This window comes from Miniopterus natalensis, chromosome 12 (genome assembly GCF_054644295.1).
Source record: "Miniopterus natalensis isolate mMinNat1 chromosome 12, mMinNat1.hap1, whole genome shotgun sequence".
Classification (NCBI taxonomy): Eukaryota; Metazoa; Chordata; class Mammalia; order Chiroptera; family Miniopteridae; genus Miniopterus; species Miniopterus natalensis.
Window position 1 is genome coordinate 53,898,682 of NC_142092.1, and position 18,164 is coordinate 53,916,845.

At 44.7% G+C, this 18,164-nt stretch overlaps 1 protein-coding gene across 1 annotated transcript in view; it reads right to left on the reverse strand.

Annotated features, from left to right (window-relative positions):
• Positions 1–4,636: 4,636 nt before the first annotated feature.
• The window catches only part of ABCA1 (ATP binding cassette subfamily A member 1), a 108,219-nt gene continuing 94,691 nt past the window's right edge, over positions 4,637–18,164 (reverse strand). Inside the window, exons 38-50 of the mRNA XM_016224992.2 lie at positions 16,655–16,770; positions 16,401–16,545; positions 14,753–14,876; positions 13,759–13,888; positions 13,377–13,497; positions 12,585–12,647; positions 11,853–11,959; positions 9,534–9,675; positions 9,032–9,166; positions 7,982–8,085; positions 7,317–7,409; positions 6,446–6,689; positions 4,637–5,623 (exon numbers count right to left, since the gene is read on the reverse strand). Coding sequence (XP_016080478.2) covers positions 5,483–5,623; positions 6,446–6,689; positions 7,317–7,409; positions 7,982–8,085; positions 9,032–9,166; positions 9,534–9,675; positions 11,853–11,959; positions 12,585–12,647; positions 13,377–13,497; positions 13,759–13,888; positions 14,753–14,876; positions 16,401–16,545; positions 16,655–16,770 — 1,665 coding nt within the window. The 3' untranslated portion in view covers positions 4,637–5,482. The remainder of the gene's footprint in view (positions 5,624–6,445; positions 6,690–7,316; positions 7,410–7,981; positions 8,086–9,031; positions 9,167–9,533; positions 9,676–11,852; positions 11,960–12,584; positions 12,648–13,376; positions 13,498–13,758; positions 13,889–14,752; positions 14,877–16,400; positions 16,546–16,654; positions 16,771–18,164) is intronic.

Sequence of the window (18,164 nt, forward strand, 5' to 3'; positions counted from 1 at the left end):
AAAAAGTTTTATAATCCAGCTATTGTCATGTTTTCTGCTTCCCGTCAACTCAAGACTCTCGGTAGAGTCGTGTATATTCCCCGTCTTCCCTTCTTACCTCTTATCGTCCCTGAGCCCAGCCACCCAGGTGGGCTTCCACTCCTGCCAGTCACTGAAACGACTCTGAGGGACACTAAGGACCTCCGTCTTACAATATTCAAAGGTCTCTCGCTGCCTTTAGGTGGCTCGTCTTCTCAACAGTGTTGGACACAACTGACCACTTCTGCCTCCCTCAAACCCTTGATTCTGGGCGTCATACCCTTAGATTTTCCTCCTCCTCACTGGCCAGTCCCTCTGTTCCCTTTGCTGGCTTCCCTTCTAAGTGTAGTAGGGTCTCAGAGCTCAAGAATATGAACTCACTCAGTCCCAAGGCGTAAATACCACATATGTGCTGATGATTCACACTTTCTTTTTCATGTATCTTTATTGATTTCAGAGAGAGAGAAACATCAATGATGAGAGTCATTGATCAGCTGCCTCCTGCACGCCTTCGACTGGGGATCGAGCCCACAACCCGGGCACGTGCCCTGACTGGGAATCGAACTGCGATCTCCTGGATCCTAGGTCGATGCTCAACCACCAAGCCACACCCGTCAAGCTCTGTCTTCTTTCCTATCTTTGCCTCTGAGTTCCAATCTGAAGTACCAACTGCTTTTTTAACACAACCACCTACCTAGTATGGGTCACAAACTAAGTCACCTTAATGGCTCTCTTTCCCTCATCTACGTGCAGCCTGTCAGCTCCCGAATATTCCTGTTCTTCCCTGTGTCTGGTGCTTCCACCCTGCACCACCGCTATCCCGTTACCATGGTTCCTGTCTTGGTACTTAGCTGCTGTCTGAACTCAGTGTCTTTGTCCACACATCCATTATGAATGTGCATGTAACTCCACTGAAATTTAAGTTCAGTAGAGCAGGAATTCTGTCTTCAACAACAGGCCCCGAACCTAGAAAAGTTTCTGGCACACAACAGAGTTCAGTAAATATTTGTTGAATTATCGAAAAATGATGCCATACTGATCAGGATGATTTTAACCAATACTCAACTTCACCAAAAAGAACCCTCTGCTGGTTACTAGCTGTATAACTTTGGACAAGTTCCGTATCGCCCAAGCCACAGTTTACTCGTGTCAAATGGGGTGCTACTTACCTCAGAAGGCAGGTAACAGTGGAGGAATAAAGGAGGTGCCTGACAACGCATTGAACACTTGGAAAAGGTAGCTAATTTTTTGTTACTTTTTCATATTTAATGTATTCATTAGCATCCCAAAGGCTCTAGATTTTTTTTTTTTCTTGTTTGAATCAGTACATGTTTATATTGGCTTTTCTCTAGATGAGAATGTTTTGGTCAAGACTCATGGGTACCATTTTCATCTAAATGAACTCATTTTTCGATAGTTTGTTCCTCTCCCTCTGTCATTTTTCACAAAGAACCATACTTTTCTATCAATTTCATTAAAGTCGCTGTAATGTAAACTTCAAGGAGGGAAGACTGGGTGGTGACGCTGATGCTGTCAGCTGGGTGTCAGCTCAGATCTGTGCCCTTGGCAAAGGACCGCTTATTCCACGACCATTCAGAAGGGGTCACAAACAGAGCGACAACTCCACTGTGCTGCCCACTAGGGGTGGTTGACAGGCGTTCTTCCAGTACCAAAATAAACAGACACGGTTTCTGAGACTTTATCTGAGCTGTGAAAAATCCATCCACACGGCTCCTCACAGCACTACGCAAGCTCGGGTGTAGATGGCACAGCACTTTTCACGGGAGAAGGGGGGCATGTCTGACACTAGTCTGTCCCCCTTCACTCCTTCCCCTGCAAGCTCACCCTTCCACCAGCCCAGCACCTCCCGCACACTCGCCACACTGTGTCCATTATTTTGTTTGAATAAACAAAAGAGCTGAAGGCTGCCTTTGTAGCTTCCTCAATACCCAATGAAGAAATGAGGTTTTTGTTAAGCGGGCTTAGCTACAGAGGATTTTCAGAGATCGCCGTTTCATCACCCTCAAGCAAAATAAGTTTATCTAAAACCCTTTTAAATTTCATCTCAGTGACTTTCATGAAAGTGCAAAACACCCTTTCTAAAACTCCCAGGCAGTCCCCTCGGTTCTCTTTTGTGATTAACAGGACGTTTATTTAGGCTTTTCTAAAATTTCTACTTTTGAGCCAAACTGCTTTAACACTAGGTGGTGCTACGAATGCACGGAAATAAATTTGTATAGACCAAGAGAACCGTCACAGCTTTATTTCGTGACTCATTACAACATAGAAATATGCTTTTAATACTTCATATAAAGTTATAGACAGTACAAATTTTTTTTTCCTTTTTTCCTTTTAATGAAAATGATTTAACTTAGAAATCTATTGTGAAACTTCTGTCTAGTTTTGCAATTCTCAGATATTCCAGTGCAAAAATAGATCCCATCACAGACAACATAAAGTGCTTGGAATGAAGGGCCAATGATAAAGAAAAAGCACAAAAACATAGCTTCATCCTAGGGTATAAGAAGGGAAGATAGAATACTTAGTCCTATGTAAATATAAACATTCTATAAAAGGGATGCAACAATTTTAAAGAGAATTAGAGCACTATTGTATATAGTACTATATTATTACTAGTAAGTAGTAACAAGGGTAGAAATTAATATCTCAATGTCAAAGTGGTTCAATAGTATATGACACATGGCTCTTTGGAAAAATAATTTTCCTGATATATACAACCACAAGAGAACACAGACAAATCCCTTTAGTCAATAGTTACTATACAGTGAATGAATGGTGTGCAACATTAAATAGTCACAATGCATTGTTTTCAGTACAAATAGTGAAATACAGTAGTTTGAGGTTTGGTTGTTAGTTTTTTAACAATGAACTGTGCTGGGCATTTGGGTATAGAGGGCTTTGTTACTGTTTTCGTTTTTACTTTTTATATTCACAGTTGTTCATAAGGTTTCCAAGATGCCCAAAAGAAGCAAAAGCAGAAATCTTTGAACACTTGAGAATTTCTGAAACTCACAGTTACATTTCCACAGGGAATACAGAGAAATTTTACTTGAGTATACAGTTGGTAAGAATGTCTACTATAATTAGTTTACACAGGACAATTTAAAAGTTTACTATTTGGATAAGAGGTAACAGTATTAATGAAGTTGATGGTAACTGTAGATGGTTTCTAGCTTCAGAAGAGATCCTTTTAAATTTATATTGAAACATTACTGTATTTTTTTCGAAAGAGTTCACAGTACCTTCTGACTTTTTTAAAACATGGCCTTGAAGTCAGAGTAATTAAAGCAAGGAGCTGCTCATGGATTTAATATAGTAGAAAATTCAAACATGAATGAAATGGGGAAACTAACAAGTTTGATTCTGAAAAATATTACACAAGGAGAAAATCAATATTCTATGAATTTTATATCATTGTAGATAGCATAAAATACAGTGATCTTGTTATAATCTCTAGTTTTTGGAAATATGCCTTCATTACTTGTTTATCATTTTAGGAAACAATATTGGCAATTTCTAAAAGTCATTTTTCCCCCCAATCAACAAGTGATATGATAACATTCAGTAAATTTTAAAAGACAAAATATAAATTTAAAATAGATCTGAAACTTTATACCCTTAGAGTTAATAAATATCAGGGAAAAAAAATAATGTAGTGAAAGATTGCTGGAACTTCACTTTTTGTGGTCTCAAAACAGATGACATTAAGCATTAGTGAAATAATGTTTTTTAAAGTGTTTACTGACAAAAAAATAAGACTGCATTGGAAAAGTCTCAAATTTCATGTGGGGGTATTTGCTGTTTTTATTTTTTTTCCATTATAGGTTAGAGATTGAAGAGATGAAAAATTTGAGATTGTATGAATGCGGGATCTAAGATCTTCAAAGCTAGTTCATTATTTGAAGGTTCTAAATGCCATGAGCACAAACTGTCTAGTTCAACAACTTTTAAAACTGTGTTCTCTGTAAAAATACTCATTATTTACCTCTTGTGACCCTTACGACATTTACACGCTCTTGGCTTTTGCATTGTTGCTATTTTCAAAAGAGTGGTCTGCCCAGTTTTCTTTCATTTGGCACCCACAACCACAACCACAGAAAAACCTACGCTTGTAAACCAGTTAGCTGCATAGCATGGCACAGGAAATCTGAGATTTAATCGCTGCCCACCCCACCCAGCCCCCCACCCAGCCTCATTCCGCTGTATCGCAGGCTCAGAAAAGACTTGACTAATGAACTGAGTCTGAGTATTTCATATCGTCTTAAAGAAACGTAAGCAGAACGTCATGAGACCCTGACCACCACGTCTCGAGGCACTAGTCAGGCGACCGCCACAGGCTTGTACGAAGAGGCCATTCTAAGGTTTCAAAAGTCACTCACAGAACTTAGAATTCCAAATAACATTAAAAGGGCAAAGATTTCTGTGAAAATACAACTCCACCTTTCCATACTCTACAGTAATTCAACAAGCCAGAGATAGCACTACACTGGCGTGGAACGAGCCCTTGGCCGCAGCGTGCCACGCGGGCGGGCGGGCGACCGCACAAGTGGGCGCGGGCCTGCCGGGTGTGAGCGCTCCCCCTGCCCCCCCTCAGCCCGCGCCCCGGCCCCAGCAGCTCACAGTCCCAACGAACTGGCTGCTGGCTCTTTGCTCCCTCCCAGGACCTAAGTACATGTAAAGAGTCCCAGCAAGATGGCCCTGGAGACCCTTGGCTCCAAGCGAGGGACAATGTAACAATGAAACCAAGTCTCACTTGTCTACAGCCACCCACAATTTGCATGTTACCATCAACCAGAGCAGCTCATCGGGAGGGAACCCAAGCAGGGCTTTCCCCCCACTCCGACACATGGCACCGTTTTTGTCTCCTGATATTTGATGTCGATAGACTCCGAGTAGAAGAACTTTCACAAAAGTGTGCGTGACGCGCCGTGGTGCTTCGGGCTTTCTGAGCACCACTTATTCCGGTGCACTCGCTGCCATCAGTGGAGGTGGCACCAGGAAACCAGTCCCTGGGCATGGCACGGCGCAGTGAGTGGGGCGAGCATGCATGCCTTTCGATGTGGGCAAATCATCACTGGCCAGGATTACTTGACGAATTACTGTTGCAGCCCCAGTGAGAACAAAAAGAAAAACAAGTATGGTTTCAAGCCCCTATGTCCTCTGGGTTCCATACTAGAGTTTCACACACGCATAAGGTAGTACACTGAATTCAAGTCTTTTTTCACTCGAGAGCCCTACGAGACATCGGCTACAAAGGCACTGCCCCTGTCGTGGAATTTCGTTTTGATTGCATTGAATTGCATTGCATTGAAGAGTATCAGTACAGTATCCAGTTTACTGCTCCCCGCAGAACCGTCCAGCTCCTCCCTGCGGGCTCCCCACGCGGGGCAGAGGAAGGGCAAGTCCCTCCTTTCTTGCAGGCACCCTGCAGGAACAGGGCTCTTCACACACAACTTTCTTTCACTTTCTCATCCTGCAGGAAGGACGTGAGGACCGAAACGTTCACTACTGTCTGGTTTTTGTGTAACGACAGGTCCTTTAAGGGGTCGTCGTCGCTTTGGTCCTTGGCAAAGTTTACAAATACCTGTCAAGAGAAAGGTGGACCTTGGTGAATACCCCTCGGCTTGTTCTTTCTCTGAGTTGCGGTTTTCCCTACGTGGGCATTAGTTCAGGTGGGAGAACACGAGACCGTGTATGTAGGTGAGCTAGAAAACTGCGGGGGAGAGGGGGATTACTTGAAAAAGCGTTAACCATTTAAAAATGTAAAAAAACCATAGAACTCATAAGTGGTGGGGTGGCCAAGTGTGGACCCACCTATGGGTGACTCCAAGTCTCTGCTCTACCTACCCTGGCAGGTATATAACTTTCCATTTCATCTATATAACAAAGCTGCAAGGTGAATATTCCTTAGGAAACCAACTCTCCGAGAGCTTAAGTAACTTGCCCAAGGGCAGGCGTGCAACCAGTAAAAGGCGAAGACAGAATTAAAATGATTGACCCCCAAATCACCGACGGCTCAATCACCCATCTCCTTTGGCTTCCTGAGGCTTGGTTAAAGGGAAGGGAGATGAAAACAAACATTTACCGAACACCTACTATGTGCCAAGGTCTGTCTGCTGTTGTTCACAAGGGGTAAGGCACCTGGGCAAAATGCCCGGCCCATGGCAGGCACTCAATGAATGGCAGTTATTAAGATTATTATTACGCGCTGTTCTCATAATGACCCTATAACGTAGAGAGCATCACCGCCCTTTCCAGATTCAGAGAGGGTTAGCAAAAAGCACCGCTAGCGGAGATGGGGAATTCAGACTCCGTCTCTGCACGGCCCTCGGCCCATGATGCGGTGAGGAAGGGGGCAGGACTCCTCTCCCTGCAAAGTAAACCTGTTCCTGCTGTGGAGGCTTACTTGGTCAAGTGTCGTCTGAGACACGGAGTAGTCCTCGATGTGGAGTCGCTTTTTGCTCTGGGAAAGGATGCTGAAGATCCTGGCCAGAGAGGACAACGACGAAGGCAGCTGGTACTGTAGCATGTTGCGGTGCTTCTCCTTCAGGACGCTGCCCGGGAAGGCGAGTCCAAAGAAGTCCTGGACGGGCTTCAGGTCCGGGTTGGACCCTGCTATGCGCACAACTATTGTGTAACCGTCTCCAAACCTGAAAGCAGAGGGACAAAGTCCAAATGGAAGATCCTCAGGAAACTTGTCAAAAGAGTAATTTAAAAAAGAGAGGCCTCCGACGGACCCAGAGGGAAGGAGCAGGTTATCGTCTCCTGAGTAGCTGGTGCGGTGCCACACTGCGGGCCTTAGACACACGACTTCACTTACTCCTCACCTGGACCCAGGACGCCTGGCAGGTGTCACAGAGACACTGAAGCCTGGGGACTTGGTCACCTGCCCGTGGGACAGAGCTCATAAAGTGGTGGGGCCAGGGTGCGGATCCATCTATGTGTGACTCCAAGCCTCTGCTCTACTCATACTGGCAGGTATAAATTTTTCCATTTCATCTATATAACGAAGCTGGAAGGAGAGTATTCCCTAGGAAACTGCCTCTGCGAGAGCTTAAGTAACTTGCCCAAGGGGGGCGTGCAACCAGTAAAAGGAGAATGCAGAATGCGAATGCAGCTCTCTTGGACTGCAAAGCCCTCATTCTTTCCACTCTTACCATTTTATTCGGTTTATTTCCCTTTATTTTAGAGCCACCATTTATACGCTCACAAAAAACTAAGTAAATAAGAACAAGCTTTCCCAGTAGGTACTATCCCAAAGAAATTATCTTTGTTACCTATTTTTCAGATGTTGGACGCTACCAAGACACCGGAACTTCCCGTTGACCATAATTGCCATCCTAGTGCAAAGGGCTTCACATTCTTCCATGCTGTGGGAAAACAGAGTGAGGTCTTAGCTTTAGCGGGATGCTCCTAGCTAGAGCCATCAGAGCATCCCACGACACCTGGCATCTCAAAGGAACGCTCCCAGCCTCCTAAGGCATAACCGCATCCTGTTACAGATACACGAAGATGTGGGGATAACACTGGGCACTGTGGCGCTGTTTACAATCGTGAAAAAGCTGGAAACCACCCAAATGTCTACAAAAAACACACCAATTAAGTCTATTACTATCCAGCTGAAGAAATGACAACTGACTCGGAATAACGTTCACCATCTATTGTTGAATGAAAGGGCAGCATTACACTAAGCTTGCACTTTTGTTTATAAATCTCACACACAGACACGCACACTTGTGTGTATAGATTTGCGTAAGAAAACAGCAAAGATTATTATTGCCCAGCGATAGTAATAGTTATCTACAAGTGATGCAATTCTGACAATGATTGCTCTTCTCTTTGCCTTTCTGTATTTTTGGATTTTTATACAACGATCATTTATATCAATTGGAAATTTTAAAGTCACACAATGGAGAAGCCAAGCCGGGTCTCCACTACAGACCTGTGAGATGTCAGCACTACTGATCTCCCCTCCTTGACAACACTCAGGGCGCAGTTCCACAAGAAGCGCCGGGCCTTGGGATCCATGCCTGTGGTCGGTTCATCCTGTAAGTAGAACAAAGTGAGTCTTACTATTTGCTGCAAAAAACATCAAGGACAGACTTGGTTTTAGATGCAGAAGCATCTGTGAAATAGCCTAAATTTTAACCATTCTAGTTATTTATTGATGGACCAAAGAACCAGACTTTACATACAAGAACCAGTTTGCTTCTATAAACGTCTCCTTGAAGCAGAAAACTCTGCCTAAATTTTTATGAAATTAAATTTTTCCAAATAAACAGAAATGGAAGGAAAAGAGCCACTTCGTTTCAATCATCTTTTCACAACTGACAAGTATATACTAAACATTCTTTTTGTCTAGAATCTCTACTGAAGTCAGTATAAGGTTTTGGTAAAGTTCCTTCTCTCCTCTTGTAGCTCACTCCAGCTTAGCCTGTGCTGCTGTACTTGCTCATTGTAGAGAAGCAAATTCCAGGTCCAAATGGTCCAGATAACATTAAAGCCTCAATCCCAGGCTGCTTCCTGCGATAACTTCAATGCTCTTCTCAGCGGAGGAGAACAGGCCAGGGCCACTGTCCGGCCTAATCCCATTTCCCATCTATCGGCATGTAAGGAACTAAGGCCCGGTGCTACTTTGGGGATCTTAAAGCTGTGTCTACACTCTCCATTTTCAGGGGATAAAAACACAGGTGGTAAAAAAGAATGTTCCAGAGAAACGTCAAACCCCACACCCAGCCTCGACCACACTAGTCAGGGTTCTCCATGCCAGAGAAACAGGCCTGTAGCATCTCTCTTTGGGAGCATCAGAGGGCCTGGCAGAGCCACCTGGGGTGTGTCAAGGAGAGGAACAAGGGGGCTTCCCTCTCTTCCCCGAGGCTGCTCTGCTGTTCCTGGTCAGGGGAGAGGAACCTGTCATGCAAGCCCGTCATGCAACATCCCTGGACATACAGGAGTTTCGGGCCGGAAGAGTTTTCCAGCTAGTCACACTCACCAGGAACACCACAGGAGGCCCGCCGATCAGAGCCATGGCCGTGGAGAGCTTGCGCTTGTTGCCGCCACTATAGTTACCAGCATATTTTTCTCCGTACTTCACGAGGCCCAGCTTCCGAATGGCCCACTCACCAACCTAGAGCAATAAAAAGCTGCTTGGCTCCTGTCCGGTTTGGTACCTTTACCACGCTTTCTTACACTTACACGTGAAAACTCTTTCAATGTGTAACACCAGATTCTATAATCATGCGCTGGCAAGTGTCACAGAGCTGAGAGCAGAATGGCAGGTCACCCTGCCTTCCAACACGTGCCTGTCCACAGCTCCCCACCCTACCGCCACCAGGGATTCCCACCCTGAAAGCAGGGGCACAGGGCCAGCATTCCCACTGCTGCACCCATGAAGAAAACGGCCTGAAGCCGATGGCCATGTGTGAAAGTCAAAGCCTTCGGGTGCACTGTCAGGATGCCAAGTGAGGCAGGCTGGCGTGCTGGTGCCCACGTACCTTGCCAACTTCTTTCTCTGGGACTCCTCTCAAGAGGGCAAAGAACTCCACGTGTTCCCTTCCCGTCATCAGCTCCGTGATGGCATCAAACTGAGGGCAATAGCCCATGTTTTGATGTACTTCGTGGATGTTTGATAAGATACTGCAAAGGAAAAAAACTGGTCAAGTTTGGGGCATTTGGAGATACTCTGCTCAGACAATCCTGCCTAATGTTCCTATAACATCTGCTTGTATGTGACAAAAGTACCATCGAGCACACCTGCTGGAAGAACAGCCTTTCTGCCCCCAGGATGCCAGCCCCTCCTGGCAGTCAGGCTTCCAGCCCCTATCCCGCCCAGTCCCTGCACGTGGCTCCCCCAACAATCTGCAGGCTCAGTCCCATTTTAGAATTCCTGGGTCCGTCCCAACCACAGCACCACCTTTACCAATAGTCTCAGTCACACAGCTCCGGGGCTGTAACACTAACTTCCATCCCAGACTCGACTCTGTGGTCCAGTCATATGTACCAAGTGCCTTGTTGCTCCAAAGTCGTCTCCATGGCCATTCAGATCCAGAGGAGGCCCTGCCACTCTGGGTGTGACCTCCCTCTGCACTCTGTTGCTCACACATTGACTCAGCCACAGCATGTTCCAACCCCCTTGGTCCTACTAAATATCCAACCAAGGCACCCTCCTGGGTTTTTAAGGTGACAGGAAAAAAATATACCTATAGACAGAATTTTATATACATTGGCAGGGTGGCATTTAGCACTATAGAGCCAATCTCAGGTTAAGAATCCCTGATGTAGGAGAAGCTCAGGGTCCAAATCCAATTTGGTAGTTGCACTTCGGCCACCCAGACTGCCCCTAGCTTGGCCTTTTAGCAGTAGCCGTTCCTCTCTGCAAATCTAATTAGTACTTCCAGGTCCACCCTTTTCCAGAATTATGACTGAGGCACCCATGGACACTGCCTGGCTCTCACAGCACCGCCCAGGCCAGTTCTTACAACCAGTTGCTGTGATAAACCTTAGTTTGGGCCACTTATTGCCTTCACTGTTATGTGCTCCAGGAGCCAGGTGCCAGGAACAACCCTGGGAGGCAGGTGTGCAGCCTTAGCCTGCTCGTCTAGAATTTCTGTTCTCTTAAACACTGCTACTGAAAAAACTGCTTAGACACACGGGACACATAAGTACAATAAGTTCCTTTTTCTTTTCAATTGTATTGGCCAGCAGCCCACCCTCCCACCCCCACCCCCATCCATTGTTTTCAAATTGTGAGTCATCACCCATTAGTGAAAAAAAAGTGAAATACATTTACTTCGTCACAACCAGTATTTTTTAACAACATAGCATAGAGAAGAGTAAGAAATATCAGAATATCAGAGTGCACTACGCGTAGTAACAGTGGGTATTGTTTTAGGAGCCTTTATTATGTGCTTGTTTATGTCTTTGTATTTACTGGGTTTAGATATAAAATGTACCTGCTAGCATGGGTCAGGGTCAGAAAAGATCAAAAGCCACTGCCTTGTACCATCTCCATATAAAAAGCCTAGAGGAGCCCCAGGTATTTCAAGTGCTCAAGGGTAACAGTGCCTACAGTCCCGAGGTGGAGCTGCACCCCTGATGATCAGATTGCGGAGTGACCTGTGCATTCTCATATACTAGCCTGGGGGTGGCCTCATACATTGATGCAACCTTTAGCAAGGGCAATTTGGCAGGTGCACATGCTTTTACCTTATAGGAATTTTCCCTGAGGAAATAATCACAGATGCGTACAAGGGCATATTTACATAGTGAAAAGCAGACTAATAAATGTCCAACAATAATAAATTCATTAAGTAAACTACAGGTATAGGAAATAAGGGAACTTTATGCAGAATATAAAATTCAACATCTTAGAATATGTAACCTTTTGGGAAATAGTCATAATATACTCATTAACCATGAAAACTAATTTTCAAAATCTAGATATAGTATGATTCAATTTTATAATACACTTACATGTATATATAAAAAATAAATTTTGGATGATGGGAATGTTCTAAAACTGGATTGAGATGACGGTTGCGAAACTGTATATTTACTAAAAATTATGACTTGTGCTCTTATAACAAGTAAATTATATATGACACAAGTAAATTATACCTGAATAAAGCTGTTAAAAAACAGTATGAGACTGAAAGGAGATATAAGTAGTGGTTATCTCTAGGTAGTGGGATTACAAATAATTGATTTTCTTCTTTACTGTATTTCACTATTTTTATAAACTCTATATAGTACTGTTGTGGTCATAAGAATGTATTTAAATATGTAAATAAAATATAGACCCCTTCTTTTCTCACCTATTTTTGTTAAGGCAGGCATCTCCTCTGGTAACAGTGGTATCTCCAGTTAACATCTTGAAAGTTGACGACTTCCCAGCCCCATTAACTCCCAGGAGCCCAAAGCACTGGAAAAGATTCAGTAAATTGTAGCAGCAAATTACAATCTAAATAACCATTACGAAATCCATAGTCACCTCAGCTTGGTTTTTATATAACGTGACCCTATCATTCTCAAATAGCAATGGAGAGTGAAAGGTTTTCTTTCCCTTAAGGAATCACATGGACATTTAAGCAGATCCCATTTTATAATGGGATCATTTTAAGTGTAGGCATATTTTGTAATATCATCTGAGTCCTTAAGTTGAAGCCAAAGTTAATGAGTAAAAAACACCAATGAAAGCCAACTAGTCAAATTTCACTATCTAATCTGGTTAAAGGGCATAAAAGAATACAAACAAGAATGAGACGAGAGAAAATCTAATTTAAAAAATCTATTTGAATTTCATCATCATCTCGAACAGATCACGTGTTGGGCATGCATGTTTTTCTTACACTGCCTGAGATTTTATCCAAAATCATTCTCTTTTGACATATGGAGTCCCCATCCTCTCAATGACCGACTGCTTCACATAGATACAAATTGTCAAGTCTTTAAAAGCCGCTTTTACCCCTTACGAACGTTGCTGTTTGATTGGGTAGAGACTGTCTGGATTAACAGGGACAAGGACAATGTAGGGAAAGTGCCTGTACCTCGCCAGGAGGGATGCCAACACAAATCCTGTCCACAGCAGGCTTCCTCTTCCTTCTATACACCTGCAAACAAAATGCAAACGTTCGTGAGCCACAGTGATTCACAGCGACCCCGGGCAGCTCTGGGAGAGGGAATTAGAGCCCACACACATCACGAAATAAACTCATCCATAAGACTAAGTCACAGATGTGCTAAGAGCCTTGGTCTTTGGTCTATCTCTGTGGCACTAGCGTTTGAATGACTCTGAAGCTCAAAATACAAGTGAGCTTTTTATTTTTAATATCAACCTTTTACCAAACATTGGTCATTAATGTCTACATAATTTTTCATTTACTTACTATATAAAGATATTATAGATTTTTTTAAAAGCTAAGTTCTGCAGGGTAAAAATCTGTAATCAAAACATTGCAACTATTGTACATATTACAAAAAAACAATGGACTGTTGGGATTCTGGCACCTAGAGAGGAATGAAACAGACCCTCCTCCTGAGCAGTGGAGGTCGATCCGCTCTCTGGACTCAAACAAATCAGCCGTTTGGTCTCCCTACTTAGCTTTGACCAGGCATACAACACTCATACGGTCAAGAATGAGGGTTCCCATTACAAAGGTATTCTAAGCAGGAGTTCTTTGATTAAGAAGTCCCCACGGTGTGCTTTAAATAAAGTTAATAGAAGGTTGGTGTAGATGCACATTTTGAGACACATGCTCCTTTTATTAAGCAAGTCGGCAAAATGCTGGTTTCCAACACATGAAGCTCAAACATTTAAAGACAAGCTGTTGTAGCCTCACCTTAGTCAGCTCCTTGATTTCCAAGATGTCATTCTGCCCTCCACCATCACAAATTCTCTGTCTTTCCCGCCTGACATCTTCGTCTTCATCATTCAGAGGAGGGAGCTTTGTATTTACAGGTCTTGGGGGGAGAAAATTTAAGAAAAGTCAACTTTCCAGTGATTTTTCAAGAGAAAGACCATTTCTAAAGCAGTCCTATAAAATCTACTCTCCAGCTTTCAGGACTGGCAGGGATGGGGCCCGGGGATGTCCACATTAGGAACACAGTGTGGTTACCTGCTTTGAGTTCAATTTGCTCCAAACACCACTGACAAGTATTTCTAGGCGCTTCTCCTCTGTGACCCTCACACCGGTGCTCCGTGAGTTCTGAGAAAAAGCTCACCTGGGCCGGATGAAGAATCTGTACTGGATCAGGACAGTGATGAGGAAGAACACCACCCCCTCCACAGCCATGGCGAACAGGTTGCGTCCCACCAGGTCCCAGGAGAGCGGCGAGACGAAGCGGTTCTCCCCTGGGGGACACAAGGCAGAGAGCCAGTCAGAGCGGAAGCACCGAGGACCAGGCCCTTCCTCAAATCCAGGCTCAGAGTCACCCCTCTTCCTAGAAACACCAGTGGTCATCACCCATGAGAAGAAGAAAACTATAAGGGAGTGACCACTGTCCAAGTCTCATTTAAGGTAAGGTTTTGGGGAAACATACTGCGATTCAGTATCAATCAGAATTTCAGAGCCAACGTGTACTAGATCTGTAACATCATCTCAGATATATATATATATATATATGATGTCTCCTTTTTAATGAGATGCCAAAATCCTTTGTAAAACGGCGACAATCCGGGGTAATGTTTTGTGTCAGTATTTTAACAAATTATAAGTTTCACTAAGAAAAATCAGAGAGCACCTTAGAAATACTTCTGAAGACTATAAAAGTAGAAAGAGCTGCAGTAATTCCCTCCTTATAGACTATGTAAAAAATAATATAGGCCACATCTGCAGACTCATGATTTTCCTAATGAGCCAAAGTTTGCATCTTTCCTTCTGATTCCCCGGCCTGTGCCTAATTCTTAAGGCTGTGGTTTGACTTTTGCAGTGACTTTGACAATCCCAACCAGTGGCATCAGGCACTGGATTCATGCTCAAAGCAGTTTTTCCTCACCTCTGAAACTGCCCCCTCCCTGTTCTCAGTGCTATCACAGGCACAAGTGGCTGTGTTACAAGACCCACGCGACAACCAGCTGTGTTGTCACCAGCCCCGTCAGTGGGGGGATGTCCTGTGCCCAGTCACCAGCCTCTTTCCAAAACCAAGGCCAGAGAAGCAAGGCCCATGCAAACCGCCACCTCCAGTAAAACGCCCTTCGACCCCTGCTGTCACTCACCAAACCTTTCCAAGGCGTCAGCCATCGCCTGGTTTTTCACCATGTCAATGAGCCCCCGTCCCAGGCAAAAGTGTGGGAAGATCAAGAACACGGACTTCAGGATATCATTGATGTTATTCAGCTTCTAAAAAAAAATAAGACAGAGGGAGACTGGACGTCACTCGTGGTTTAAGCTAAAAATGTATCAAGGTCTGAGGTATGGGAGAGAAAACATCTGATTCCCTGAGGTCAAGCTCAACCTCTGAATTCAGATACCAGCAAACAGCAGCAGCCATAGCTGATGATAGGTAACGTAATAAAAACTCTGCCCTTCAGAAAACCTGGAACGATGCTGTGAGTATGGGGAAACACGAGCAAAGTTGTGAAACATGGTTATGTTTAATCAGAAGCAAATCCGTCAAAATGTTTCTTAGCAATTTAAAAGCAAATTGCTCGTGCCTGGGTCAATAGTTCAGTTTCAGGATTTTGTGGAAATTTAAATAATTCTTCCTGAATACATTAAGCCAGCAGTAACCAACTATCCAGCAACTGAGTAAGTTATATATGCTGGATGTACTGTGCTAGGGCACAGGTGAGGCGAAAGTTAATAAGAAGTAGTCTCTGTTCTGAGAAAGAGTGACATGGAAACAGGAAATTACCACACTGTTGGATGTGAGTTGGATGGAGTCATGAATTGGGGGCTCTGGGAGCACAGGGACAAGAGAGAGCAGCTCCCAGAGGGCAGGAAAGGAGAGCTTCACACTCGAGCTCAATCTGGAAGGGTCAATCAGATACTAGCAGACCGGTCTCTGTGCCAGAGGAAGGGCATTTTAGGCCAGGCCTACAGTGGCATGGTGGCTTTAAGGGACAACTCAGCTGAAGATTGCAGCCCCTTGGGAAAGGCTGTGGTGGGAACTGGCCAGGAAAGGTTGTGCACCTCTAGAAGGCCTTACGTGCCAAGTTGAGGTGTCTGGACAAAAGCGATGACAACAGGAATGGATGGGGACACTTGTTTAAGAGATCTGTAACTGGAAGAACTGACAAGGTAACCAGTGGAATGTGGGGGAAAACAAAAGCAAAGCATGTAAGACAATTCAAATGTCGCCAGCTCGGGTGACTGAGTGGATGGTAATGCCACCCCGAGTGACAGGAAAGGCAGGAGAAACGTTAGGTTCTAAGGGGAAAGATAATTAAGACATGTCTTGTGTGGGGTATCTGTAAATTATTGAAACGGGGCTAAGCACCCGGCAGAATGTGAGGCTAGAGTTCAAGGGAACCATCAGGACTGAAGGCACAGAATTGAGAGGCCACAACATACGACACTGAGGCAGGTGCTGGTAAAAGCCCCCGGAATGAATGGTGCCACCCGGAGACGGCATCTGAAGTGGAAAGCAAAGATAGCCGATGAAAAATTACTGGAAAAGCAACGTTTAAGCAGAAAGGAGTACAAAGGAACTCATCAGAGGAATCGGAAAGGTCTGCTCAGAGAAGGGTAAGGAAAAGGCAGGCAGGGGCACCACGCAAAGCTGAGGGACAGAGAATCTGATAAAGAACAGAGTGGCAGGCGGTGTCCACACACAGACCAGCGGAGCAGGATCACGATTAAACAGCGTCCCCCGGCCCCCGAGACGCGCGTCCCGGCAGGAGCGGCTCTCCCGGCGGAACTCACGTTGTCCGTGAACAGCTCCAGCACGAACGTGGCCACGCTGCCGTTGATGCCGATGAAGAGGTTCACGCTGGTCAGGACCACGTAGGCCGTGCTGGGGATCTTGAACACGAAGGAGGCCGGGTACATGAGAGGCGTGATCGACCACCTGGGGAGGCACCAAGACAGGTGTCCACGGGGCGTCTGTCCCCTGCCCCCCGCTGACGCCGGGCACCGCATGCCTTACCCGCTGCTGTCGCCCACCCGGGGCGCCTTACCCGTAGAGCAGAAGCAGGAGGGCGAGCACAGGGAGGTTGGTGGAGGACACGTAGGACTTCTGCTGGAAGCAGATGAAGATGACAATGACCAGCGTCGCGGGGACCACATAGTTGCACTGAAAGTGAAACAAGGAAATGAAGTTCACCCCTGCGTCAAAGATACAATGAATCCCAAGTCCTCACCATCACCGGACAAGAAAGGGCAGAGAAACATATTGAAGAATAACTCTGAATTAATGAAGCCGCATAAACTATTAATCAACATACTGGACAATACATTTTGACAAGCATTTTACCCTTGGCTGGTTTTATAAACCGAATGCCCTTTCTGCCTTTCCAACAGCTAAGCCAAGGTGTCACGCTCAGTAAACCTACTGAACGATGGATCCCCGGTCAGAGTAATTTCCATTCCACGGGCAGCAAATAAGCTTCAACTATTTTTCCCGAAGATGACTGGGTCTGTTTAATCGTTAATTCTACATTACAGTCTGCCCAGGTCCAATCTCACATGTAATCTATTTGTGAGGTAAGTGCTTATAATATGAATGTCAGAATTGTTTCATCACACTGAGGATAATCTTAAAGTCTCTCCTGACAGAGTACCAGGAATTAAAATGCACAAATACGGAGCATTTGATATCTTGCTTCCCAGCATATGTTGTCATTTTGGCTCGAATAAACTCTTACATAAATTCTCTACAAAAATAAAAATAAATTTTAAGTGCACCAATAAAGACCTATCCCTAAGACAACTGTGATACTTTATAGCTGGCAGAACAAAGCACAGGCAGGGATGTGACGGTGGGTTTGTCAACCGTAAGAAGAATCTGCAGCTTCAGACCACAGGGCTCAGCTTCAGTCTCATTTCTACTCAACGTGTTTATCAAAAATCAGATGAAGACATAACTTAGCCAACATCAGAGGCTGTAAAACACTGGAGGGGCAGATAATACACAGGAAGATAAGGGACATTCCTGACTTAGGGACTTGCTCTTTCATCTCTGAATCTCCTATGCCTGGCAGAGTCAGACACACAGTGAGCATGCAGAATGTGTTTGTTGAATAATTACTGGATCAAGATAAAAGCAAACAGTAAACAAAATGCAGTTTAACTGGGATCAATATAAAAGTTTAGGCTCAAAAAAAAGCTGCATTAGAATAGAACGAAAGAGACCCATTTAACAATACCTGTCAAATAGAGACTTCCGTTCACTACCCAGTTACCCACAAGGCAGTGCTGCTTCCAAAACGCAACGCCCTTGGGCCGCGTAATAGAAGTGAGGGATAAACATCAACTCCCTCCAGCCTCGAAACCATTCAGACGTGACCAGTCCGGCGGCAGCCTGCACACAAGGTTAATCCTGGGTGCTGCTCTTCAACAGGGACATTAACAACATGGAGCACGGCCATCCAAAGGCAATCGGAGCAGAAGAGCGACGCACTGAGAGGCTCGCTCTCAGCGGCACAGACATCACCATCCTGAGCATCACCCACGTGTACTGTGCTTTGG